This window comes from Salmo salar, chromosome ssa01 (assembly GCF_905237065.1).
Source record: "Salmo salar chromosome ssa01, Ssal_v3.1, whole genome shotgun sequence".
NCBI classification, from domain to species: domain Eukaryota; kingdom Metazoa; phylum Chordata; class Actinopteri; order Salmoniformes; family Salmonidae; genus Salmo; species Salmo salar.
In genome coordinates this window covers 63,564,233-63,591,002 of record NC_059442.1, presented here as the reverse complement: position 1 = coordinate 63,591,002, position 26,770 = coordinate 63,564,233, and the positions used below count along the sequence as shown (strand labels likewise).

At 41.7% G+C, this 26,770-nt stretch overlaps 1 protein-coding gene across 1 annotated transcript in view; it reads right to left on the bottom strand.

Annotated features, from left to right (window-relative positions):
* The window catches only part of LOC106607182 (protocadherin-15), a 371,077-nt gene that overhangs the window by 178,509 nt on the left and 165,798 nt on the right, over positions 1-26,770 (bottom strand). The window contains exons 15-17 of the mRNA XM_045720950.1: positions 22,397-22,529; positions 16,161-16,240; positions 5,953-6,046 (exon numbers count right to left, since the gene is read on the bottom strand). Of these exons, the coding sequence (XP_045576906.1) occupies positions 5,953-6,046; positions 16,161-16,240; positions 22,397-22,529 (307 nt within the window). The remainder of the gene's footprint in view (positions 1-5,952; positions 6,047-16,160; positions 16,241-22,396; positions 22,530-26,770) is intronic.

Below are 26,770 nucleotides of genomic sequence, written 5' to 3'. Positions count from 1 at the left end.
ACAGGGAACCAGTGTAGAGAGGCTAGCATTCGAGTAATATGATTAAATGTTTTGGTTCTGGTCATTCTTAATAGAAATTATTAACTTCATACGACACCGAGTTTGACAATAGCCAGTGAAAAATCAGAGCGCTAAATTCAAAACCACAAATCTAATAATTTCAATTTCTCAAACATACGACTATTTTACACCATTTTATAGATACACTCTCCTGAATCGAACCACGTTGTCCGATTTCAAAAAGGCTTTACAGCGAAAGCAAAACATTAGATTATGTTAGGAGAGTACATAGACAAAAATAACCACACCGCCATTTTCCAAGCAACTAGATGCATCACAAATACCCAAAACACAGCTAAATGTAGCACTAACCTTTGACGATCTTCATCAGATGACACTCCTAGGACATCATGTTACACAATACATGCATTTTTTGTTCGATAAAGTTCATATTTATATCCAAAAACAGCATTTTACATTGGCACGTGACGTTCAGAAAATATTTTGCCTCCAATACCTCCGGTGAACAGCACAAAAATATACAAAAATACTCATCATGAACGTCGATAAAATATTAAACTGTTATTCAAAGAATTATAGATGAACATCTCCTTTATGCAGCCGCTGTGACATATTTCAAAAAAGCTTCACGAGGAAAGCACACTTTGCAATAATCTGAGTACTGCGCTCAGAAAAATACACACTAGGCAATACAGATACCCGCCATTTTGGAGTCATCTAAAATCATAAATAGCATTAGAAATATTCACTTACCTTTGATGATCTTCATCAGAAGGCACTTCCAGGCATCCCAGGTCCACAATAAATGTTGTTTTGTTCGATAAAGTACATCATTTATGTCCAAATAGCTCCTTGTTGTTAGCGCGTTCAGTTAGCTACTCCAAATGTAGGAAGCGCGCGGAAAATGTCACTACGAAAAGTAAGAAAAGTTATATTTACGTTCGTTCAAACATGTCAAACGTTGTAAAGCATCAATCTTTAGGGCGTTTTTAACGTCAAACTTCAATAATCTTCCAACCGGACGATTCCATTGTCATGAAAAACATTTTGGAACACAGCTACCTCCTCAAGTGAATGCGCGCCAATGAACTGATGTCCTTCACTGAGTCAACAACTTCCCAGCCTTCTTGTTCACTCTCTGTTCACTGCAAAAGGCTGAAACAAGGTTCTAAAGACTGTTGACATCTAGTGGAAACCTTAGGAAGTGCTAAATGAATCCTTAGTCATTATGTGTTAGATAGACAATGACTTGGAAAGATTCCACGCATCAGATTTCCACTTCCTGGTAGGATTTTTCTCAGGTTTTTGCCTGCCATATGAGTTATGTTATACTCACAGACATCATTCAAACAGTTTTAGAAACTTCAGATTGTTTTCTATCCAAATCTACTAATAATATGCATATCCTAGCTTCTGAGTTTGAGTAGGAATCAGTTTAATATGGGCACATATTTCACCCGAAAGTGACAATACTGCTCCCTATGCGATTGGTGTCGTAAGAGGTTAATGTAACTTTAGTTGTTCTACAAATGTTTGGCTATATGTTTGGATTTTTAATACATTGTAAGGCTGCATGATGCGACTCAAATGATGATTTGAAAAAAGTAAATTGAAAGGCATGAGCTCTGCTTTGTTTTTTGCGCAGGCCGTACACACTCCATCAGACTGTCATTCAAAATTTGACAAGCACTTGATAATGTCTTGAATTTCCCGGTGGCATCCCCTTTGTGTGGCTTTAATGTACCCTTAAAGAATCCATGCCTTTGCGGCCAGTGGCCGTTGCGCCCTTGGCAAAGACTGCTGTGTTGTGCCCTTCTCCCTGAGTGCTGCGTGCTCTGAAGCACCTCTCACTCACATGGCTCTCCATCACGTAATCAGGTCTTTATCACTGGCCACAAGTGAAGACAGACATATTGGGGAAACTACTGTGCACTTCCTTATCCAATCCGAGGTGCATATTGAAGATATTGGAAGAACTGTCCACATTAACTTTTCGTCAGCCAACAAGATGAGAAGGCCTAACGAACAGCAAAAGCACTAGCCTATGTCAATCTACTGTCCTCCATAGTACAAAAGTTGACCTATTCTGTGAGAAATAAATATTCCAAACATATTCTGGGACAGTTGTGGGATGTGATAGATCTCAGATTAATACAACCACTAACATAAAAAAAAACATGTTTTTACGCAATGTGGCTGACGCAACAGATCAGAACGTATAGCTTAAAATGTTGATAAACTATTAGACTATTTCTTCACATTATAAGTGCAGCAATGCGCTCATGGCAGTGGGCTATAAGTGCGAATGTTCCATTTCCGGGAAAACACAATTTTCAAAAGTGACCGCAAATGCGATTATGCATGTAATGCTTGTTATGCCTGTTAATATAAAGGTGCATTTTTATGGTGAAAATTATCTTCCCCAAACTTGAAACTCACGTGCAGCTTATGTATACTAGTTAGGCTCTACACCCCTTGTAAAGCGGATTGATGTGCTTCATTTTAACCTGGTAGGGACAGACGTTCCGCTAGCAGAACGCCTCACCAATATCCAATGGTAGAGCGTGACGCGAAATACAAATACCTTAAAAATGCTATAACTTCAATTTCTCAAACATATGACTATTTTACACCATTTTAAAGACAAGACTCTCGTTAACCTGTTATGGCTAGGGGGCAGATTAAATCGGGTCCGTTTTTTTATCCGGCCGTGAAAATACTGCCCCCTATCCCAAACAGGTTTTAAGAAGTTATTTGGCCACTTATTAAAACATATAGGCCTATGGGCTAGGCTACATGACGTGTGCGACTATGATTCGAAAAAGTTGAGAAAAAAAATGAAATTGTTTCTTGCCTTACGCTGGGCATCATTCACAAGTGATAATATATAATTCACAAGTGATAGGCTAATATTGTCACCCATTCTTGATTTAATCTTGTCTTTACATATACTAAATAATTGACAGTGCATTAAAAACGTATTCAGACCCCTTGACTTACATTTCAACAGGTTTTTAGAAATGTTTCCAAATGTAAAAAAATAAAATAAACAACTGAAATACCACATTTACATAAGTCTTTAGACCCTTTACTCATTAGGGTCTGACGGGAGCCTGGATGACAGGTCAGTTTGGAGGAATGTGCCTATTTCAGGACTGGGGAACAGGCAGAGTCCGGGACAAACATCCGGTTAGCCTTTTGGACCATGCTCTCTATACCCCAGACGACTGCAGCCGCTAGACAGGAGGTAGGGAGGATGGTCCGGGGTCAGACAGAGTAGCAGCAGGGCAATACAACTGTGAGAGTGCGTACGGCTTCACGTTCTTGGACCCCGGGTGGTAGGAGAGAGTGAAATTGAACCGGGTGAACTACAGGGCCCAACGAGCCTGCCTAGACTTGAGGAGCTTGACGGTGCGGAGATATTCCAGGTTCTTATGGTCAGTCCACACTAAGAATGGGTGTTCTGCCCCTTCCAACCAGTGCATCCACTCCTCCAACGCCATCTTGACGGTGAGGAGTTCTCGATTTCCCACATCTCAGTAGAGGTAAGATGATGGGAGAGGAAAGCGCAGGGGTGCAGCTTTTGGTCCTGGGACGAACGCTGGGTCAGGACGGCCCCCACTCTGACATCTGAGGTGTCGGACTCCACCATAAACTGACGGAACGGGTCCAGATGGACTAAGATGGGGGCTTCAACCATGAAGGCCTGATTTACACAGTCTCCACTGAACAGTTGATGTTAAGATGTGTCTGTTACGTGAAGTCTGTGAAGCATCGATTTGGGCTGCAATTTCTGAAGCTGGTAACTTATCCTCTGCAGCAGAGGTAACTCTGGGTCTTTCTTTCCTGTGGCGGTCCTCATGAGAGACAGTTTCAACATAGCGCTTGATGGTTTTTGTGACTGCACTTTCAAAGTTCTTGACATTTTACGGATTGACTATCCTTCATGTTTTAAAGCAATGATGGACTATCGTTTCTCTTTGCTCATTTGAGTTGTTTTAGCTATAATATGGACTTGGTCTTTTACCAAATAGGGCTATCTACTGTATACCCTCCTTACCTTGTCACAACACAACTGATTGGCTCAAATGCATACATTCCACATGAACTTTTAACAAGGTATACCTGCTAATTGAAATGCATTCCAGGTGACTACCTCCTGAAGCTGTTAGAGAGAATGCCAAGAGTGTGCAAAGCTGTTATCAAGGCAATGGATGGCTACTTTGAAGAATATCAAATCTCAAATATATTTTGATATGTTTAACACTTTTGTTATTTCATAGTTTTGATGTCTTCACTATTATTCTACAATGTAGAAAAAAATTTAAATAAAGAAAACCCTTGAATGAGTAGCTGTGTCCAAACTTTTGACTGGTATGCAAGTATTACTAGCACTGAGTCAATACATTGTAGAAACCCCTTTGGCAGCGATTACAGCTGTGAGTCTTTCTGGATACATCTCTAAGAGCTTTCCACACCTGTATTTGCCCATTATTATTTTCTAAATTCTTCATTCACTTCATTATTCTTTAAAAAAATCCTAAGGTATTGCCATAGATTTTCAATTAGATTTAAGTCGGCCACTCAGGAACATTCACTGTCTTCTTGGTAAGCAACTCCAGTGTGTATTTGGCCTTGTATTTTAGGTAATTGTCCTGCTGAAAGGTGAATTTGTCTTACAGTGTAGGTTGGAAAGCAGACTGAGCCCTGTTTTCCTCCACGATTAGCCTGTGCTTAGCTCTATTCCGTTTATTTTTACCCCCCCCAAATAAACTCCATAGTCCTTGCCGATGACAAGCATACCCATAACATGATGCAGCCACCACCATGCTTGAAAATATGAAGAGTGGTACTCTTGGATTTTCCACAAACATAACACTTTGAATTCAGGACAAAAAATGCATTTCTTTGATACATGTTTTGCAGTATTACTTTAGTGCCTTATTGCAAACAGGATGCATGTTCTGGAATATTTTTATTCTATACAGGCTTCCTTCTTTTCACTCTGTCATTTACGTTAGTATTGTAGAGTAACTACAATGTTATTGATCCATCCTCAGTTTTCTCCTATCACAGCCATTAAACTAAGTAACTGTTTTAAAGTCATCATTGGCCTCATGGTGAAATCCAGGAGAGAAGATAATTCCAATAACCAGAGTTTAATAAAGTCCATAAAAAATTCGTACAGGCACCGGACAAAAATACACAGTCCAACAATGACCAAAAGAGCGAAATCCCAATGACATAACCTGAATGAAAAAAAACGAACAAAAACAACATTTCCCAAATATAACACAGGGAAACTAAAAATAAACCCGCACGACACAAAGCGGGTTGAAAGAAAATAAATACCCACACTAATCAACCCAAACAAGAAACAGGTGCACAACAAAACAGACATAACTAAACGAAAAGGAAAAAAGGATCAGTGGCAGCTAGTAGATCGGCGACGACGACCGCCGAGCACCACCCGAACACACACATGCAATTTATAAAGCCTGCAGAGGTTGTGAAATATGAACTCAAGACTCACATGATTTTGAAAATATAGATTGCTATGGGGACAGCCAAAGTACCCTTTTAGGTTCTAGACATCACCTTTTTTTTCTAAGAGTGTATGCCTGCTCCCTACTAAGCGTAGAATTTATAGCTCATAGAAGGGCTCACGCCCATGTGGTGTGAGAGGTACAATTTTTAGGTCCTGCTTAGAGCTCATAGAAGGGCTTACGCCCATGTGGTGCAACAGGTCACATTTTTAGGTCCTGCTTAGAGCGCATTTTACAGCGAAGCCCAACTGGTGCAACCGGCCCCTGTATCCTGACTGTGACCTTTGTATGAATCCGTAGAAAGTCAGACCTGCACATTGATATCAATCAATAAAACCATCCATCCATCAGTCAATTAATTTCCACTCTGAATAAAGATTCTCACCACTCCTGGGTTGCCATCAGAGGCAGTGACAATGAGACCATACTGGTCAGTGGTCTCCCTGTCCAGGGGCTTTCCCAGAAGCAGCAGGCCTATCCTGTAGAGGGAGAGACAACAACACACAACAGCATTAGTAAACAGCTAAATTCATACTGTACTACATCCATAAGGACTTAATAACCTCTTACATCTAGACGTTCCGCTAGCGGAACACCTGCTCCAATATCCAATGATAGGCGTGGCGCGAATTACAAATTCCTCAAAAATACAAAAACTTCAATTTTTCAAACATATGACTATTTCACAGCATTTTAAAGACAAGACTCTCCTTTATCTAACCACACTGTCCGATTTCAAAAAGGCTTTACAGTGAAAGCAAAACATTAGATTATGTCAGCAGAGTACCAAGCCAGAAATAATCAGACACCCATTTTTCAAGCTAGCATATAATGTCACAAAAAACAAAACCACAGCTAAATACAGCACTAACCTTTGATGATCTTCATCAGATGACAACCCTAGGACATTATGTTATACAATGCATGCATGTTTTGTTCAATCAAGTTCATATTTATATCAAAAAACAGCTTTTTACATTAGCATGTGACGTTCAGAACTAACATACTAAATTACTCACGATAAACGTTCACAAAAAACATAACAATTATTTTAAGAATTATAGATACAGAACTCCTCTATGCACTCGATATGTCCGATTTTAAAATAGCTTTTCGGCGAAAGCACATTTTGCAATTGTCACGCTTGTCGTCGGTAATGGAGGACCAAAACGCAGCAGGTATGTGTATGCTCATCTTGCTCTTTTAATAAATACAAAATGAACACCAAAATAACAAAGAACGAACAATCGACAAAAAAACAGTCTGGTAAGGCACAAGGCTATACACAGAATAATCACCCACAAAAACCCACCCTAATATATGGGACTCTCAATCAAAGGCAGATAGACAACACCTGCCTTCAACTGAGAGTCCCAACCCCAATTAACCAAACATAGAAACACACACACTAGACTAACCATAGAATACAAACACAGACCATCAACCAAAAACCCGGAAATACTAAATCAAACACCCTTTACACAAACACACCACCCCGAACCACATAAAACAAATACCCTCTGCCACGTCCTGACCAAACTACAAAAACAATTAACCTTATACTGGCCAGGACGTGACAGTACCCCCCCCTTAAAGGTGCTACCCCAGAAGCACCTTAACAAAAAAATAACCCCAAGCAACACCAAAAAAAATTCCCCTTTTCTAAAGGGAGGGAAGGGAGGGTGGCTGCCGTCAACGACGGCACTGTGCTACACCCCCCCTCCCCAACCCACCTATATCTGGAGGTGGCTCTGGTTCCGGCCGTTCCAGGCTGTCGGGCCACTCTGGCATCGCCGAGGGGCAGTCGGGCCAGTCTGGCATCGCCGGGGGGCAGTCGGGCCAGTCTGGCATCGCCGGGGGGCAGTCGGGCCAGTCTGGCAGTTCGGGACAGTCGGGGCAGTCTGGCAGTTCGGGACAGTCTTGGCAGTCTGGCAACTCGGGACAGTCTGGGCAGTCTGGCAACTCGGGACAGTCTGGGCAGTCTGGCAACTCGGGACAGTCTGGGCAGTCTGGCAACTCGGGACAGTCTGGGCAGTCTGGCAACTCGGGACAGTCTGGGCAGTCTGGCAACTCGGGACAGTCTGGGCAGTCTGGCCACTCGGGGCAGTCTGGCCACTCCGGCAGTTCAGGGCAGTCTGGCCACTCCGGCAGTTCAGGGCAGTCTGGCCACTCCAGCAGTTCAGGGCAGTCTGGCCACTCCGGCAGTTCAGCGCAGTCTGGCCACTCCGGCAGTTCAGCGCAGTCTGGCCACTCCGGCAGTTCAGCGCAGTCTGGCCACTCCGGCAGTTCAGCGCAGTCTGACCTCTCTGGCGACTGTTGACTGGCGGGCAGCTCTGACGACTGTTGACTGGCGGGCAGCTCTGATGACGACTGTTGACTGGCGGGCAGCTCTGATGACAACTGTTGACTGGCGGGCAGCTCTGATGACGACTGTTGACTGGCGGGCAGCTCTGATGACGACTGTTGACTTGCGGGCAGCTCTGATGATGACTGTTGACTGGCGGGCAGCTCTGATGACGACTGTTGACTGGCGGGCAGCTCTGATGACGACTGTTGACTGGCGAGCAGCTCTGATGACGACTGTTGACTGGCGGGCAGCTCTGATGACGACTGTTGACTGGCGGGCAGCTCTGATGACGACTGTTGACTGGCGGGCAGCTCTGATGATGACTGTTGACTGGCGGGCAGCTCTGATGACGACTGTTGACTGGCGGGCAGCTCTGGTGACTGTTGACTGGCGGGCAGCTCTGGTGACTGTTGACTGGCGTGGCTGGGTTGACGCACTTGTAGCCTGGTGCGTGGTGCTGGTACTGGGCTTACCAGATTATGTACACGCACCTCCAGGCTAGTGCGGGGAGCGGGAACAGGACGAGTCGGACTGGGTTGACGCACTTCCGGGTCCGCACGAGAGACAGGAGCTGGAAACCCAGGGCTATGGAGGCGCACAGTCGGTCTCGATCTTACCTCCTGCACAACCCGTCTTGGCTGGATGGAACTAGTAGCCCTGTACGAGCGGGGTGCCCGTACAGGGCAGACTGGGCTGTGCAGGGGCCTGATGGTAGCCGTGCGTAGAGCGGGAGTTGGGTAGCCTGGTCCTCGGAGGCGTACCGGCGACCAGATGCGCTGCGCAGGCATCCTCCTACCAGGCTGGATGCCCGCTCTAGCACGGCACCTGCGAGTGGCTGGAATAACGCGCACCGGACTGTGCGTGCGTATGGGTGAAATAGTGCGCTCCTCAGCGAAACATAGCGCTCTCCACCCCATACGCTCCTCCATATAACCACGGGTAGCTGGCTTCCGGCTCTTCTTACGCCTAGCCAAACTACCCGTGTGCCCCCCCAAAAAAATTATTGGGGGTGCCTCTCGTGCTTCTCCCTCAGCGCGTACTTGGCCTCGTACCTCCGCCTCTCTGCCTTGGCTGCCTCAATTTCCCACTGCGGGCGGCGATAATCCTCAGCCTGGTGCCAAGGTCCGGCCCCGTCCAGAACTTCCTCCCAGGTCCACTTCTCCCGCCAGTCCAACTCGAATTCCCTCTGCTCCTTCTTCTGCTGCTTGGTCCTTGAGTGGTGGGTGATTCTGTCACAAGTATCTTCGTCTTCTGACGATAATGCGAAATCGTCATCAGAAAAGGTAGACCAATACGCAGCAGGTGTGCAGTTGTTCATTTTGAACATTTAATTAAATCAACACGAATACAAAAACAACAAACAAGAAAACGAACGATAAACTGACAGTCTGCAAAGCATAGGCACAACACAGAACAATCACCCACCAATCACACACACAAACACACCCTAATATATGGGACTCTCAATCAAAGGCAGATAGACAACACCTGCCTTCAACTGAGAGTCCCAACCCCAATTAACCAAACATAGAAACACACACACTAGACTAACCATAGAATACAAACACAGACCATCAACCAAAAACCCGGAAATACTAAATCAAACACCCTTTACACAAACACACCACCCCTAACCACATAAAACAAATACCCTCTGCCACGTCCTGACCAAACTAGAAAAACAATTAACCTTATACTGGCCAGGACGTGACAGCAATATTCTCAGTAGATAGCCCAGCCATCACGGCTAGCCATTTAGACACCGACCAAGTTTAGCCCTGATCAAACTCCGATTTACTATTACAAAAGTTTCATTACCTTTGTTGTCTTCGTCAGAATGCACTCCCAGGACTGCTACTTCATTAACAAATGTTGGTTTGGTCCAAAATAATCCATCGTTATATCCGAATAGCGGAGTTTTGTTCGTGCGTTCCAGACACTATCCGAAATGGTAAAGAAGGGTCGCACGCATGGCGCAATTCGTGACAAAAAAATTCTAAATATTCCATTACCGTACTTCGAAGCATGTCAACCGCTGTTTAAAATCAATTTTTATGCCATTTTTCTCGTAGAAACGCGATAATATTCCGACCGGGAATCTCCTTTTCGGCAAACAGAGGAAAAAATCACAAAGACGGGGGCGGCCAGGTCACGCGCCTAAGCCCAGATTCCCTTGATCGGCCACTTGAGAAAGGCGATAATGTGTTTCAGCCTGGGGCTGGGATGACGACATTCAGGTTTTTCCCGGGCTCTGAGCGCCTATGGACGACGTAGGAAGTGTCACGTTAGAGCAGAGATCCTTAGTAAAAGATAGAGATGGCAAAGAAGTTCCAGAAATGGTCAGACAGGCCACTTCCTGTAAAGGAATCTCTCAGGTTTTGACCTGCCATTTGAGTTCTGTTATACTCACAGACACCATTCAAACAGTTTTAGAAACTTTAGGGTGTTTTCTATCCATATATAATAAGTATATGCATATTCTAGTTACTGGGTAGGATTAGTAACCAGATTAAATCGGGTACGTTTTTTATCCAGCCGTGAAAATACTGCCCCCTACCCTAGAGAGGTTAAAGTGCAACTACACCAAAAAAATATAACTTCTTAGATGTTTCCCAGACCTCAAAGATCATCCCCTGATGTGGGTTAAGCATTTTTGTGAAACAAATGTATATGTTTTTCTATTTAACCTCTCTAGGGTATGTGGGACGAAATCGTCCCACCTACTCAACAGCCAGTGTAATCCCGTGGCGCGATATTCAAATACCTCAAAAATGCAAAAACTTCAATTTTTCAAACATATGACTATTTTACACCATTTTAAAGACAAAGACTCTCGTTAATCTAACCACACTGTCCGATTTCAAAAAGGCTTTACAACGAAAGCAAAACATTAGATTATGTCAGCAGAGTACCCAGCCAGAAATAATCAGACACCCATTTTTCAAGCTAGCATATAATGTCACATAAACCCAAACCACAGCTAAATGCAGCACTAACCTTTGATGATCTTCATCAGATGACAACCCTAGGACATTATGTTATACAATACATGCATGTTTTGTTCAATCAAGTTCATATTTATATCAAAAACCAGCTTTTTACATTAGCATGTGACGTTCAGAACTAGCATACCCCCCGCAAACTTCCGGTGAATTGACTAAATTACTCACGATAAACGTTCACAAAAAACATAACAATTATTTTAAGAATTATAGATACAGAACTCCTCTATGCACTCGCTATGTCCGATTTTAAAATAGCTTTTCGGTGAAAGCACATTTTGTAATATTCTAAGTAGATAGCCCGGCATCACAGGGCTAGCTATTTAGACACCCACCAAGTTTAGCCCTCACCAAAGTCAGATTTACTATAAGAAAAATGTTATTACCTTTGCTGTTCTTCGTCAGAATGCACTCCCAGGACTTCTACTTCAATAACAAATGTTGGTTTGGTCCAAAATAATCCATAGTTATGTTCAAATATCCTCTGTTTTGTTCGTGCGTTCAAGACACTATCCAAATGGTAAAGAAGGGCACGACGCATTTCGTGTCAAAAAAATTCTAAATATTCCATTACCGTACTTCGAAGCATGTCAACCGCTGTTTAAAATAAATTTTTATGCCATTTTTCTCGTAAAAAAGCGATAATATTCCGACCGGGAAAGCGTGTTTAGGTTCAAAGAGAGAGATAATAAAAACAGGGGTCGACTCGTGCACGCGCCTCCGTCCCATTGTCCTCTGATAGAGCACTTAGCAAAAGCGCTAATGTTTTTCAGCCAGTGGCTGGAATTACATCATTCAGCTTTTTCCCGCCTTCTGAGAGCCTATGGGAGCCGTAGGAAGTGTCACGTTACAGCAAAGATCCTCAGTTTTCATTAAAGAGAGCCAAGAAGAACAAGAACTTGTCAGACAGGTCACTTCCTGTAAGGAATCTTCTCAGGTTTTTGCCTGCCATATGAGTTCTGTTATACTCACAGACACCATTCAAACAGTTTTAGAAACTTTAGGGTGTTTTCTATCCAAAGCCAATAATTATATGCATATTCTAGTTTCTGGGCAGTAGTAATAACCAGATTAAATCGGGTACGTTTTTTATCCGGCCGTGCAAATACTGCCCCCTACCCCCAACAGGTTAATAATTCCTAATGATTGTTGTTTTTTCTATTTTAAACACTGGTATGTGTTACTGTTCATTGACATTATTGGACTGGTTTTGATGTCATGTTCTGAGTCTGATAATTTATTACACCCCACTCCTGAACTGGTCGCCTAATTAAATGTTTTATTCTCTTGAATTTAAAATAAATGTTTTCTCAGTTAATATGGATGTGTAATGACTTTCATTAATACCATAATTGAGAGTCTATTTTGCAAGTGAAACCTGCCTAAGAAGGCAGCTGCAATACAACATTATAAAATGTAATCATCAACAGTCCATAATATTGGGTCGTGACTCAATTGTCATTGTCAATTTTGGTTCCCTAGGCAAAACCAGTTGAGAACCACTGTCATGACACTCCTGTGAGGATCCAAGGATCAGGTTACAGTGGATCAGTGTTCAATAGAGCCCTCTCACCTGCAGAGGGGGGAGGGATGGATGTGGGGGGTTTTATGACACCTCACGTCGATAGTAAATTGTAGGCAGTAGACGATTCCTTTAGGTCTCTATTTTGGAATGTCTCTTTGTTAGAGAAGAGGTTGCCACCCAAAACTTCAACATCAAACAATGGATCCTGGGACAATATATTTCAACATCAGAATGTTGGGAATGATGAGAGATGAAATATGGAAAATGAATTTATATTTTGTGATGTCATTAAAATTGCTATAAAGTCGTTATAACGAAAACACTATAACTTGAATAGCTTTTACAATGTGTATCAGGTTTACATTCTTTACGTTCTGTAGAAAATATCAAGGATAAAGATCATTTTTTGTGACGATAGGATTGTGATTTTAGTTCTCTAACAATATCATAGTAATTCTGATACCTTGCCTCGTAACTAGCCACGCCCCAGGGAGCCCAGAGAGAGTGTAAGAATGACAAAAGTGCCCCGTTTTACCCAAGGATATAAAAAGTGTGAGTTAACCTGTTGGGTCTAGGGGGCAGCATTTGCACGTCTGGATAAAAAAAATGTACCCGATTTAATCTGGTTACTAATCCTACCCAGTAACTAGAATATGCATATACTTATTATATATGGATAGAAAACACTCTAAAGTTTCCAAAACTGTTTGAATGGTGTCTGTGAGTATAACAGAACTCATTTGGCAGGCAAAACCCTGAGACATTTTCTGACAGGAAGTGGATACCTGATGTGTTGTATTGACTTTAAACCTATCCCATTGAAAAACACAGGGGTTTAGGAATATTTTGGCACTTCCTATTGCTTCCACTAGATGTCACCAGCCTTTACAAAGTGTTTTGAGTCTTCTGGAGGGAGATCTGACCGAACAAGAGCCATGGAACGGTGATGTCCCATTAGACACCTGGCGCGCTACTTCATGTTGGGTACCCTCGTTCCAATACGTTATAAAAGACTATGCATTCGTCCACCTTGAATATTATTCATGTTCTGGTTAAAAAGGCCCTAATGATTTATGCTATACAACGTTTGACATGTTTGAACGAACGGAAATATATTTTTTCCCCTCGTTCATGACGAGAAGTCCGGCTGGCTTACATCATGTGCTAACGAGACGGAGATTTTTGGACATAAATGATGAGCTTTTTTGAACAAAACTACATTCGTTATGGACCTGTGATACCTGGAAGTGACATCTGATGAAGAGAATCAAAGGTAATGGATTATTTACATAGTATTTTCGATTTTAGATCTCCCCAACATGACGTCTAGTCTGTATCGCAACGCCGTATTTTTCTGGGCACAGTGCTCAGATTATTGCAAAGTGTGATTTCCCAGTAAGGTTATTTTTAAATCTGGCAAGTTGATTGCGTTCAAAAGATGTAAATCTATAATTCTTTAAATGACAATATAATATTTTACCAATGTTTTCTAATTTTAATTATTTAATTTGTGACGCTGACTTGACTGCCGGTTATTGGAGGGAAACGATTTCCTCAACATCAATGCCATAGTAAAACGCTGTTTTTGGATATAAATATCAACTTGATAGAACTAAAAATGCATGCATTGTCTAACATAATGTCCTAGGAGTGTCATCTGATGGAGATTGTAAAAGGTTAGTGCATCATTTTAGCTGGTTTTATGGTTTTGGTGACCCTGTCTTTGACTTGACAAAACATTACACACAACTCTTGTAAATGTACTGTCCTAACATACTCTAAATTTATGCTTTCGCCGTAAAACCTTTTTGAAATCGTAAAACGTGGTTAGATTAAGGAGATGTTTATCTTTCAAATGGTGTAACATAGTTGTATTTTTGAAAAATTTGAATTTTGACATTTATTTGGATTCAAATTTGCCGCTCTTGAAATGCACCTGCTGTTGATGGAGTGCACCACGGGTGGCACGCTAGCGTCCCACCTAGCCCCAAGAGGTTAAGAATTAACATATCAGACTAAAACGGATCACAGCTGCAGCGAGGTCTACGATAGTCACGACCCCGAACGCAACACGAGGTTGAAAAAGATAAAATAACCTCTTAACCATCAATGCTATAGTTGAGTAGCTGTTCTAAGTATTGTAACTAAGAAGGTGAATTTAAGTAGAACCATCCGGTTATTCTCTTCAAATCATCGTGTCCTACACGGCTTTCATCACCACTCTGGGATCATCGACACAGGTGATTAGCCGTCCTCAGGAGACCACTCTTCCAGAACGAGTGCAAGTAAACAGACAACTAAGAAGGACATTGCGGACAATCAAAGACTTACACCAGAGAACGAAGGAGAAATAAGAAAGCCCAATCGAACCCTCCTCACCAAGCAGAACCCTGCCCACGAAGGCCTGGGCTCAACAGAGATACCCGATGAAGACCTTCAACACTTAAATACATGCATTACTTCTTAACCATAATAGCGGCAGTTTGGTGCAATGTATTATGGTTATTGCGAATGTTATTAGGGTTATTGCGAATGTTATTAGGTTTATTGCGAGAAGTGTTGCTTCTCTTTCGCTCTCTCTTTCCCTTTTAAATCTCCATCTTGTGAAACAAGTGTCATACTGTGTTAGTCCACTAGGGACTTGTTGTCATCGTATTAAGCTTCCAATTAATAACTTATACTGTGTGTGTGTGTGTGTGTGTGTGTGTGTGTGTGTGTGTGTGTGTGTGTGTGTGTGTGTGTGTGTGTTATACCCTATGTTATCATTTAGTGTTAGTAAATAAATAATCAAAACAATTTGATTGGTACGGAATGATCAGAGACCTGGGTTTGTGCAGATTTACAACATTCAGAATGAGACTGATATGAGTAATTGATTAATTAGTGACAGTTATGATATCTATATATTCTTGAGGTAATTCGGGTGATGGTAACTCATTAAACAACTTTTCCCGTCATGCCCCAAATTCCTAATGAGTTAATTAATTGAACCAAGTATCAATTAAACAGAGCTAGTTGATAAGGTTCCGTGTGGCTCAGTTGGTAGAGCATGGTGTTTGCAACGCCAGGGTTGTGGGTTCGATTCCCATGGGGGACCAGTACGGAGAAAAAATTTATGAAATGTATGCATTAACTACTGTAAGTTGCTCTGGATAAGAGCGTCTGCTAAATGACTAAAATGTAAATATAAATAATAGTCATCAGATTAATGATAGTCATTTAATGACACCACTGTTGTAGAGGACTTCCAATAGCTCATAAAGCTATGTTTTCTAAACATGGATGATCTATGCAGTTCACCCAGTTTGTTTTTGTTCTGTTCTCAAGATATTTAATGCTGCCATCACTCTCTATTCAGCGACCCCCCACATCCATATTTTTGTAGCCACAAGTTTCACTATAAAGTTTCAAAGCTGATCATCCATTTTACGCAAAGCAGCTATTCAAAAGTCATAATTCAAGTCAAATCCAAAAAGTATCCACAGAACCCTGTCAGCCTTGAGGACAGGTGAATGTTCTAGATATTGCCCATGTCCAAACGTAAGAAGTATAGTTAATTGTACAGGGCATTAAACTGTTGACTCAGGGCACATTCTAGACAAGAGGCTCTTTTTAGGATAATAGGGCCTCATTTTGTGAATAGTGTCTTAAATAAATTTGCACAGTCATTACTCATACTAACCACTTTCATATTAATCATTATCATCCATCCATCTTACGTTTTAGAGAGGTTGAAGACTTGCTGAATATCCCCACTCAAAATCTGGTATGTGATTGAGTCATTCTCTCTGTCTGTGGCCTATGAAAAACAACAAGAACAAAGGATAGAAATCAATCCTTTACTTTCTCTGATTTACATCTCATTTGAACACATCAATGCTTAAAATCAGTTAAATCAAATCTGATAATCCATACTGGCTGGTTTAGTAATTGTTGTTTGCTAAACTCATGACCCAAACACTTCCACGATCTTTGCTTGAGTAATCACACTGCCCTCTCCTGACCTCCAGCGATCTAGTTGTGTGACCTTTGACCCCTGTTGTGTGTAGGGCTGTTGTGGTGAACGTATTACCATCACAATTCATGAAACCAGTCAAATTCCACATGACTGTTAAGTGACGGTAATTAGGTTTATCCAAGCTCTTATGCTGCTGCTGGTCATTAGTAGCCTACCAAACTTGCTAACTGCCCCCCCCCCCTAAAAGATATAGATGTACTATTGTAAAGTGGTTGTTCCACTGGATATCATAAGGTGAATGCACCAATTTGTAAGTCGCTCTGGATAAGAGCGTCTGCTAAATGACTTAAATGTAAATGTAAATGTACTCAGCACTCTATTGGCCCTCTTATCACTCTGACATCGATGCAAATGTATTCGAAAATGTAATCAAACACTTCATGAGAGCCCATGAGCATTTCTATAGGCTATGCAATTGTGGAAGAAAACAGAGTGATGACCGCTAATAAAAGACGAGGAGCCCATCAGCTTTCTATACGCTAGTCCTACTATATTTATTTCTCAACTTTCCTACTATTAAGCACATTGCTTATATTTACAACAGTAGTATAGCCTACCTGGCAGGCATGAAAATAAACCACTGGGAAAACCCACCTCCATTCGCTATTTAAGTGCATAGATGACATGTATTTTTTTCCCGCTGCACCTTTTTCGATACAGGTGCATGATAATCGTCCATTCTAAATCAAAACAATTGTCACACATATATAATTTTGTATATGTAAAGACAATATTAAATCAAGAACAGTTTCAAGTTTGAGGAAGATAATTTTCACCATAAAAATGCACCTTTATAATAAAAGCATTACATGCATAATTGCATTTGTCGTCACTTTTGATTATGGTGTTTCCCCGCTAATGGAACATTCACGTGTATAGCCTAATATCATGTGCGCATCGCTGCGCTTATAATGTGAAGAAATAGCCTAATAGTTTATCAAAAATGTAAGCTATACGTTCTGATCTGTTGCGTCAGCCACATTGCATATTTATTTTATTTTTTTATGCTAGTGGTTGTATTAATTTGGGATCTATTGCATCCCAGAACTGTCCCAGACTATGTTTGGAATATTTATTTCTCACAGAATAGAATAGGTTGACTTTTGCATTATGGGGGATAGTAGATTGACATAGGCTAGTGCTTTTGCTGTTTGTTAGTGTAATGGGTGCGTGCTGGTGGCAGGGAAGTCAGGCGCAGGAGAACGAACTTGGTATAAATGGAGTCGTTTAATAAGTGCTCACAAAACTCCGAAAACCAAAATATACAAAATAATAAAAGTGGGTACAAAACCCGTCGCACACCAGAACATAACTTGCACATAACATACAATCAAACAATCACCGACAAGGACATGAGGGAAAACAGAGGGTTAAATACACAACATGTAATTGATGAGATTGGAACCAGGTGTGATGGAAGACAAGACAAAATCAATGGAAAATGAAAAATGGATCAGCGATGGCTAGAAGGTCGGTGATGTCGACCGCCGAACACCGCCCGAACATGGAGAGGGACCGACTTCGGCGGAAGTCGTGACAGTTAAGCCTACTCATCTTGTTAGCTGACGAAAAGTAAATGTGGACAGTTCTTCCAATATCTTCAATATGCACCTCGGAATTGGATAAGGACACACACAGTTGCGTCCCCGATGTGTCTGTATTCACTTGTAGCCTGTGAGAAAGACCCGATCACCTGACGGAGAGCCATGTGAGGTAAAGTCACTTCGGATTGTACAGCACACTCGGAGAGAAGGGCACAACACAGCACTCTGAGACACAAAAGGCATGGATTTTTTTTATGGTGCATTACGGCCACAATGGGGATGCCGTTGTGAAATTTGAGGCATTATCAAGTGCTTGTCAAATTGCGAATGAGAGACTATTGAAGTGTGTACAAGCCTGCGCAAAAAACTAAGCAGAGCTCATGACGTTGTATTGATTAATGTGACGGCTGCTTTTCATCAAATGATTAACTGTTTATAATTACCTGATTAAATTAATCAGGTAATTATTCACTTTTATTGAGTTTCCATTTCTCAAATTAACTCAAAGTATATCAAAATATTGATTTTACAACAGTTGCTAATTAGTCAATTTCCTCTACAGTCTCATCCTTAATATCGCATAATCCGGGAATCTGCACCAACCCGAGTCCCACTGAATGAGTCCGTACCACACCACTTGAGTTGATTATTTATTTACGAACAAACTAAAATGATAATATGAGATACACATACACAAACAGACAGTCTAGACTATTGATTATAAGTTAATACAATGAAACAGGTCCCTAGCGGGCAAACACAAAATGGGGATTTAAAAAGTAGAGAGAAAGACAGAGTGCACGAGAGAAAAGCACACTTGGATACATTTGTAAACTATAATTAGTTTAGCTTTAACACCTTGCCCCGAACTGCCGTTCTTATGGGTCAGAATATAATGATTTAATTACTTGTCGAATGTCTCTGATAGGGTGTCTCTTTGTGGACTGGGTTCGCCTTCTCCTCTGACGATGGCACTTCTTTGGTTTCTTTGGTTACCGGGTGTAACTCTCTGGTCCACACAATGGCAGTGTCCTTTCTCTTAGTGGTCTGTTTCCTCACCCTTGTTCTGAAAGGGGGTTTTCTGAGTATGGTCAACTGTGTAGCTTAGGGCTCCAGCGTAGGAATGAAACCTGTGTAGACGCACAAGTCCTTGGAGAGTGGTAACCGGGTGGTCCTGCTTGAAATCACCGTCTTAGACACAGCTACTCATCTGTAGTATAGATTGTTAAAAGGCTCCTTTGTCTACTTCAACCTCGTGTTGCGTTGGCTGCAGCGTGTGGTCACCTAGTCTGATATGTAAATTAAATACGTCCTCGGGGCATCACTAGTTACAAGGCAAGGTCTGGATTTTAGTCATATTTTACTCAGATCCAATTTAGACAACTAACTTTACATCTCACCAAAAACATTCTCTTTGATCTGAACATTTTCCACACAATGTACAGTATGCAAGCGTCAGGTACATATTATGAAAACTCTTCAAAATACAAGGTTTTCATTATAAAATCTTCATTTAACTTTTAATAACATAACAAAAATGACATTATTTTTCATAATCTATCTATCGTCAATACCACCATTTTGGCTGACGAAACATATTGTCCCAAAGTCCATTGATAGCATGTTACTGTGCTGAGGTAAGTTCTCCATAGGGCCATCATACATTCCATTCCTCCACACTGAGAGGACAAAGGGATTTTGTCTGCTGCCTTAAGATTTACAATGGGCGGGAGGTGTCATAAAAACCCCACCTCCAAACTTCTAGATCTCTCCCCCGCTGGTGGGTGTGAGAGATGTCTCTGTTGGATTGTGGTCCACGGTAACCTGAACAGACTTTTTTCAAAACTATCATTAGAGGCTCATCATGCAGCCTTACAATATGTTAAAAATCTAAATATACTGCTCAAAAAAATAAAGGGAACACTTAAACAACACAATGTAACTCCAAGTCAATCACATTTCTGTGAAATCAAACTGTCCACTTAGGAAGCAACACTGATTGACAATAAATTTCACATGCTGTTGTGCAAATGGAATAGACAACAGGTGGAAATTATAGGCAATTAGCAAGACACCCCCAATAAAGGAGTGGTTCTGCAGGTGGTGACCACAGACCACTTCTCAGTTCCTATGCTTCCTGGCTGATGTTTTGGTCACCTTTGAATGCTGGCGGTGCTTTCACTCTAGTGGTAGCATGAGACAGAGTCTACAACCCACACAAGTGGCTCAGGTAGTGCAGCTCATCCAGGATGGCACATCAATGCGAGCTGTGGCAAGAAGGTTTGCTGTGTCTGTCAGCGTAGTGTCCAGAGCATGGAGGCGCTACCAGGAGACAGGCCAGTACATCAGGAGATGTGGAGGAGGCCGTAGGAGGGCAACAACACAGCAGCAGGACCGCTACCTCCACCTTTGTGCAAAGAGGAGCAGGAGGAGCACTGCCAGAGCCCTGCAAAATGACCTCCAGCAGGCCACAAATGTGCATGTGTCTGCTCAAACGGTCAGAAACAGACTCCATGAGGGTGGTATGAGGGCCCAACGTCCACAGGTGGGGGTTGTGCTTACAGCCCAACACCGTGCAGGACGTTTGGCATTTGCCACAGAACACCAAGATTGGCAAATTTGCCACTGGCACCCTGTGCTCTTCACAGATGAAAGCTGGTTCACACTGAGCACATGTGACAGACGTGACAGAGTCTGGAGACGCCGTGGAGAACGTTCTGCTGCCTGCAACATCTTCCAGCATGACCGGTTTGGCGGTGGGTCAGTCATGGTGTGGGGTGGCATTTCTTTGGGGGGATGCACAGCCCTCCATGTGCTCGCCAGAGGTTGCCTGACTGCCATTAGGTACCGAGATGAGATCCTCAGACCCCTTGTGAGACCATATGCTGGTGCGGTTGGCCCTGGGTTCCTCCTAATGCAAGACAATGCTAGACCTCATGTGGCTGGAGTGTGTCAGCAGTTCCTGCAAGAGCAAGGCATTGATGCTATGGACTGGCCCGCCCGTTCCCCAGACCTGAATCCAATTGAGCACATCTGGGACATCATGTCTTGCTCCATCCACCAACGCCACATTGCACCACAGACTGTCCAGGAGTTGGTGGACGCTTTAGTCCAGGTCTGGGAGAAGATCCCTCAGGAGACCATCCGCCACCTCATCAGGAGCATGCCCAGGCATTGTAGGGAGGTCATACAGGCACGTGGAGGCCACACACACTACTGAGCCTCATTTTGACTTGTTTTAAGGACATTACATCAAAGTTGGATCAGCCTGTAGTGTGGTTTTCCAATTTAATTTTGAGTGTGACTCCAAATCCAGACCTCCATGGGTTGATAAATTGGATTTCCATTGATTATTTTTGTGTGATTTTGTTGTCAGCACATTCAACTATGTAAAGAAAAAAGTATTTAATAAGATTATTTCATTCATTCAGATCTAGGATGTGTTATTTTAGTGTTCCCTTTATTTTTTTGAGCAGTGTATATAGCCCAATGTTTGTAGAACAACTAAAGTTTTACAAGACTCGGTTGGATTGGCAGGCTCCCATGCCTCAGCCGGTTCGTCAGGCTCCCTTGCCTCAGCCGGTTCGTCAGGCTCCCTTGCCTCAGCCGGTTCGTCAGGCTCCCTTGCCTCAGTAGGTTCGTCAGGCTCCCATGCCTCAGCCGGTTCGTCAGGCTCCCATGCCACTGCCGGTTCGTCAGGCTCCCATGCCTCAGCTGGCTCGAAAGGTTCCCATGCATCAACAGAAGCGATCGGCCCGCTCCTGGTCCCCGGGACCATCCCTCTGGCCAGCGTCCTGCGGCTGGAGCCGCACGTCAGGGAGGGGGTACTGTCACGTATACTCCCTCTTCGGCACTCGAGGGCAATGGGTCGGCGCACACCTGTCACCATCGTTACGCACACCAGTGCCACATCAGACTCACCTGGACTCCATCATCTTCCTGATTACCTTCCCTACAGCTGTCACTCCCTTTGGTTCTTTCCCTAGGTGTTAGTGACTCTGTCATGTCTGTTCACTATTCGTGTTCCTTGTATTGTTCCATGTTCCTTTATTTATTAAATATTCACTCCCTGTACTTGCTTCCCAACTCCCAGTGTAGATGATACAAAATACCTATTTCTTTGTTAACTGCTCAACACAGAACAGCCGCATGTGCTCACTCCCTCAAATAATTTAGAGAAAATATGTATATTTTATTCAGCTTTGTTCAATTGTATTTTTCATGCTATAAAATAATGCCATGGAATTATATGCAAATCTTGTCTGCTAAATGAACTAGAGTAGCTCATAGCCATTTGGCATAGCCACATCAGGACCTAACATAAGGACATCTCAGAGTATGCTATCCTGACAAAATGTTGTGACCGCCACAGCCCTAGTTGTGTGTCTCTCACCTGTAGGTTGAGCAGGATAGCTCCTATCCTCATGGCCTCGCTGACCTCTAGGTCATAGGTGAAGAGGGGGAAGCGTGGGGGGCTCTGATTGTTGGGGGGCAGCACCTTGATGTACACAGTGGTGATAGAACTCCTGTAGGGGTGGAGAACAATATGAGAGGGGAAGGAAAGGTTATATTTACAATATACAATAGATATACAAACAATACAACAACATTCTTTGCACAGTTGCATTCACATACAGTAATAGTACAGTGGTGGTTCATCATGGTGTTGGTGGTTGTTATGACTTTCCAGGCTTCCCACAAGGACACCATGCTTAAAGAGACTCGAAGAAGATAGGTGGATAAGTCAACTGCCAGTCTGCATGTGAAGAGTTTCATTCCAAAACGTTATATACACCAATTTATCACATTTGTGTTTTTTCAACAGAAATGATTGCTTATGGGTACCTTCATGTGTGTGTAAATTATTACTGTTTTTTAGATGTGGTTTAAAAAATGTGTTTTGTTGCAAAACGCAATATATCGATTGTTTAGCTGGAATGGAATGTTTGTGTCCTGTATATTTGACTGTGATATGGGCTTCCCTGTGGCTCAGTTGGTAGAGCGTGGTGTTTGCAACGCCAGGGTTGTGGGTTCGATTCTCATGGGGGTCCAGTACGAAAAAAAAAATGTATGGATTCACTACTGTAAGTCGCTCTGGATAAGAGCATCTGCTAAATGACTAAAATGTAAATGTAAAAATGTTGTCTCACCTAGCGATCTTAAGATGAATGGACTAAATAAATGTAAGTCGCTCTGGATAAGAGCATCTGTTAAATGACTAAATTGTAAATATTTTACATACAGATCTCATATTACTACACTGATTAGTAAAACTATATATATATATATATATATATATATATATTGATGTCACAAGTGTATAATTTGTACAGTTCTTCATTAAAAATTGAGTTGTCACATTTGACTGTAAAATATAGCAGTACTACTTACATATTTCTCTGAGAGAGACGCATATATAGCATTTTGCAACAAAACATGATTATATGTCTCTCTGAAATGACTATCAGGTGATAGATTTCAAACAAATACATGTCTGTCATTGAATAACCCTTGCAATGATTAGGTGGAGAAAAAAACACACCAATCTTTTTCATAAGTTCTTTAACCTTTTACTGCAGTGGGCTAAATCAGCGGTACACAGAGTAGCCTTATGTATACACCTCACAAACATGGTTATGCATACACCTCACACAAATGGTTATGACCTTATACAGACTATTAAAATAGTTTGCTGCTCACTTGCTTCTTGCCAAGAGGAATATGAAGCAACAATTACAGGAACTGCATCAAACGACTCACACCGTTATTAACAATAGTTGAAAAGGAACAGAAATTCAAGACAAAGATACGTTTTTAATGTCTGTAAGAATGATAATCTGATACTTGATTATACAGTGCCTTGCAAAAGTATTCATCCCTCTTGACGTTTTCCCTATTTTGTTGCATTACAACCTGTAATTTAAATTGATTTTCATTTGTATTGAATGTAATGGACATACAGTTAAATTGGTGAAGTGAAATTGAAAAAATAACTTGTTTAAAAAAAATTAAAAAAATTCAAAAAGAAAATATACGGAAAAGTGGTGCGTGCATATATATATTCACCCCCTTTGCTATGAAGCCCCTAAACAAGATCTGGTGCAACCAATTACCTTCAGAAATCACATAATTAGTTAAATAAAGTCCACCTGTGTGCAATCTAAGTGTCACACGATCTGTCACATGATCTCAAAGGCTCCAGTCTGCAACACCACTAAGCAAAGGGTACCACCAAGCAAGCGGCACCATGAAGACCAAGGAGCTCTCCAAACAGGTCAGGGACAAAGTTGTGGAAAAGTACAGATCAGGGTTGGGTTATAAAAAAATATCAGAAACTTTGAACATCCCACAGAGCACCATTAAATCCATTATTAAAAAATGAAAAGAATATGGCACCACAACAAACCTGCCAAGAGAGGTTTGCCCACCAAAACTCACGGACCAGGCAAGGATGGCATTAACCTGTTGGGTCTAGGGGGCAGCATTTGCACGTCTGGATAAAAAAAATGTACCCGATTTAATCTGGTTACTAATCCTACCCAGTAACTAGAATATGCATATACTTATTATATATGGATAGAAAACACTCTAAAGTTTCTAAAACTGTTTGAATGGTGTCTGTGAGTATAACAGAACTCATTTGGCAGGCAAAACCCTGAGACATTTTCTGACAGGAAGTGGATACCTGATGTGTTGTATTACCTTTAAACCTATCCCATTGAAAAACACAGGGGCTTAGGAATATTTTGGCACTTCCTATTGCTTCCACTAGATGTCACCAGCCTTTACAAAGTGTTTTGAGTCTTCTGGAGGGAGATCTGACCGAACAAGAGCCATGGAACGATGATGTCCCATTAGACACCTGGCGCGCGAGTTCATGTTGGGTACCCTCGTTCCAATACGTTATAAAAGAGTATGCATTCGTCCACCTTGAATATTATTCATGTTCTGGTTAAAAAGGCCCTAATGATTTATGCTATACAACGTTTGACATGTTTGAACGAACGGAAATATATTTTTTCCCCTCGTTCATGACGAGAAGTCCGGCTGGCTTACATCATGTGCTAACGAGACGGAGATTTTTGGACATAAATGATGAGCTTTTTTGAACAAAACTACATTCGTTATGGACCTGTGATACCTGGAAGTGACATCTGATGAAGAGAATCAAAGGTAATGGATTATTTACATAGTATTTTCGATTTTAGATCTCCCCAACATGACGTCTAGTCTGTATCGCAACGTGTATTTTTCTGGGCGCAGTGCTCAGATTATTGCAAAGTGTGATTTCCCAGTAAGGTTATTTTTAAATCTGGCAAGTTGATTGAGTTCAAGAGATGTAAATCTATAATTCTTTAAATGACAATATAATATTTTACCAATGTTTTCTAATTTTAATTATTTAATTTGTGACGCTGACTTGACTGCCGGTTATTGGAGGGAAACGATTTCCTCAACATCAATGCCATAGTAAAACGCTGTTTTTGGATATAAATATGAACTTGATAGAACTAAAAATGCATGCATTGTCTAACATAATGTCCTAGGAGTGTCATCTGATGGAGATTGTAAAAGGTTAGTGCATCATTTTAGCTGGTTTTATGGTTTTGGTGACCCTGTCTTTGACTTGACAAAACATTACACACAACTCTTGTAAATGTACTGTCCTAACATACTCTAAATTTATGCTTTCGCCGTAAAACCTTTTTGAAATCGTAAAACGTGGTTAGATTAAGGAGATGTTTATCTTTCAAATGGTGTAAAATAGTTGTATTTTTGAAAAATTTGAATTTTGACATTTATTTGGATTCAAATTTGCCGCTCTTGAAATGCACCTGCTGTTGATGGAGTGCACCACGGGTGGCACGCTAGCGTCCCACCTAGCCCCAAGAGGTTTTAAGCAGAGAGGCAACAAAGACACCAACGATAACCTTGAAGGAGCTGCAAAGCTCCATAGCAGAGATTGGAGTATCTGTCCATCAGACCACTTTAAGCTGTACACTCCAGAGCTGGGCTTTACAGAAGAGTGGCCAGAAAAAAGCCATTGCTTAAAGAAAAAAATAAGCAAACATGAGGGAGACTCCCCAAAAATATGGAAGAAGGTACTCTGGTCAGATTATACTAAAATTAAACTTTTTGGCAAATAAGGAAAATGCTATGTCTGGTGCAAACCCAACACCTCTCATCACCCCGAGAACAGTGAAGCATGGTGGTGGCAGCATCATGCTGTGGGGATGTTTTTAATCAACAGGGACTGTGAAACTGGTCAGAATTTAAGGAATTATCAATGGCACTAAATATAGGGCAATTATATATATACAAAATAGTCCAAATTGGTGAAGTGAAATGAAAAAAATAACTTGTTTCAAAAAATTATAAAACAGAAAAAACAGAAAAGTGGTGTGTGCATATGTATTCACCCCCTTTGCTATGAAGCTCCTAAATAAGACCTGGTGCAACCAATTACCTCCAGAAGTCACATAATTTGTTAGATTGCACACAGGTGGACTTTATTTAAGTGTCACATGATCTGTCACATGATCTCAGTATATATACACCTGTTCTGAAAGGCCCCAGAGTCTGCAACACCACTAAGCAAGGGGCACCACCAAGCAAGCGGCACCATGAAGACCAAGGAGCTCTTCAAACAGGTCAGGGACAAAGTTGTGAAGAAGTACAGATCAGGGTTGGGTTATAAAAAAAGATCAGAAACTTTGAACATCCCATGGAGCACCATTAAATCCATTATTTAAAAATTGAAAGAAAA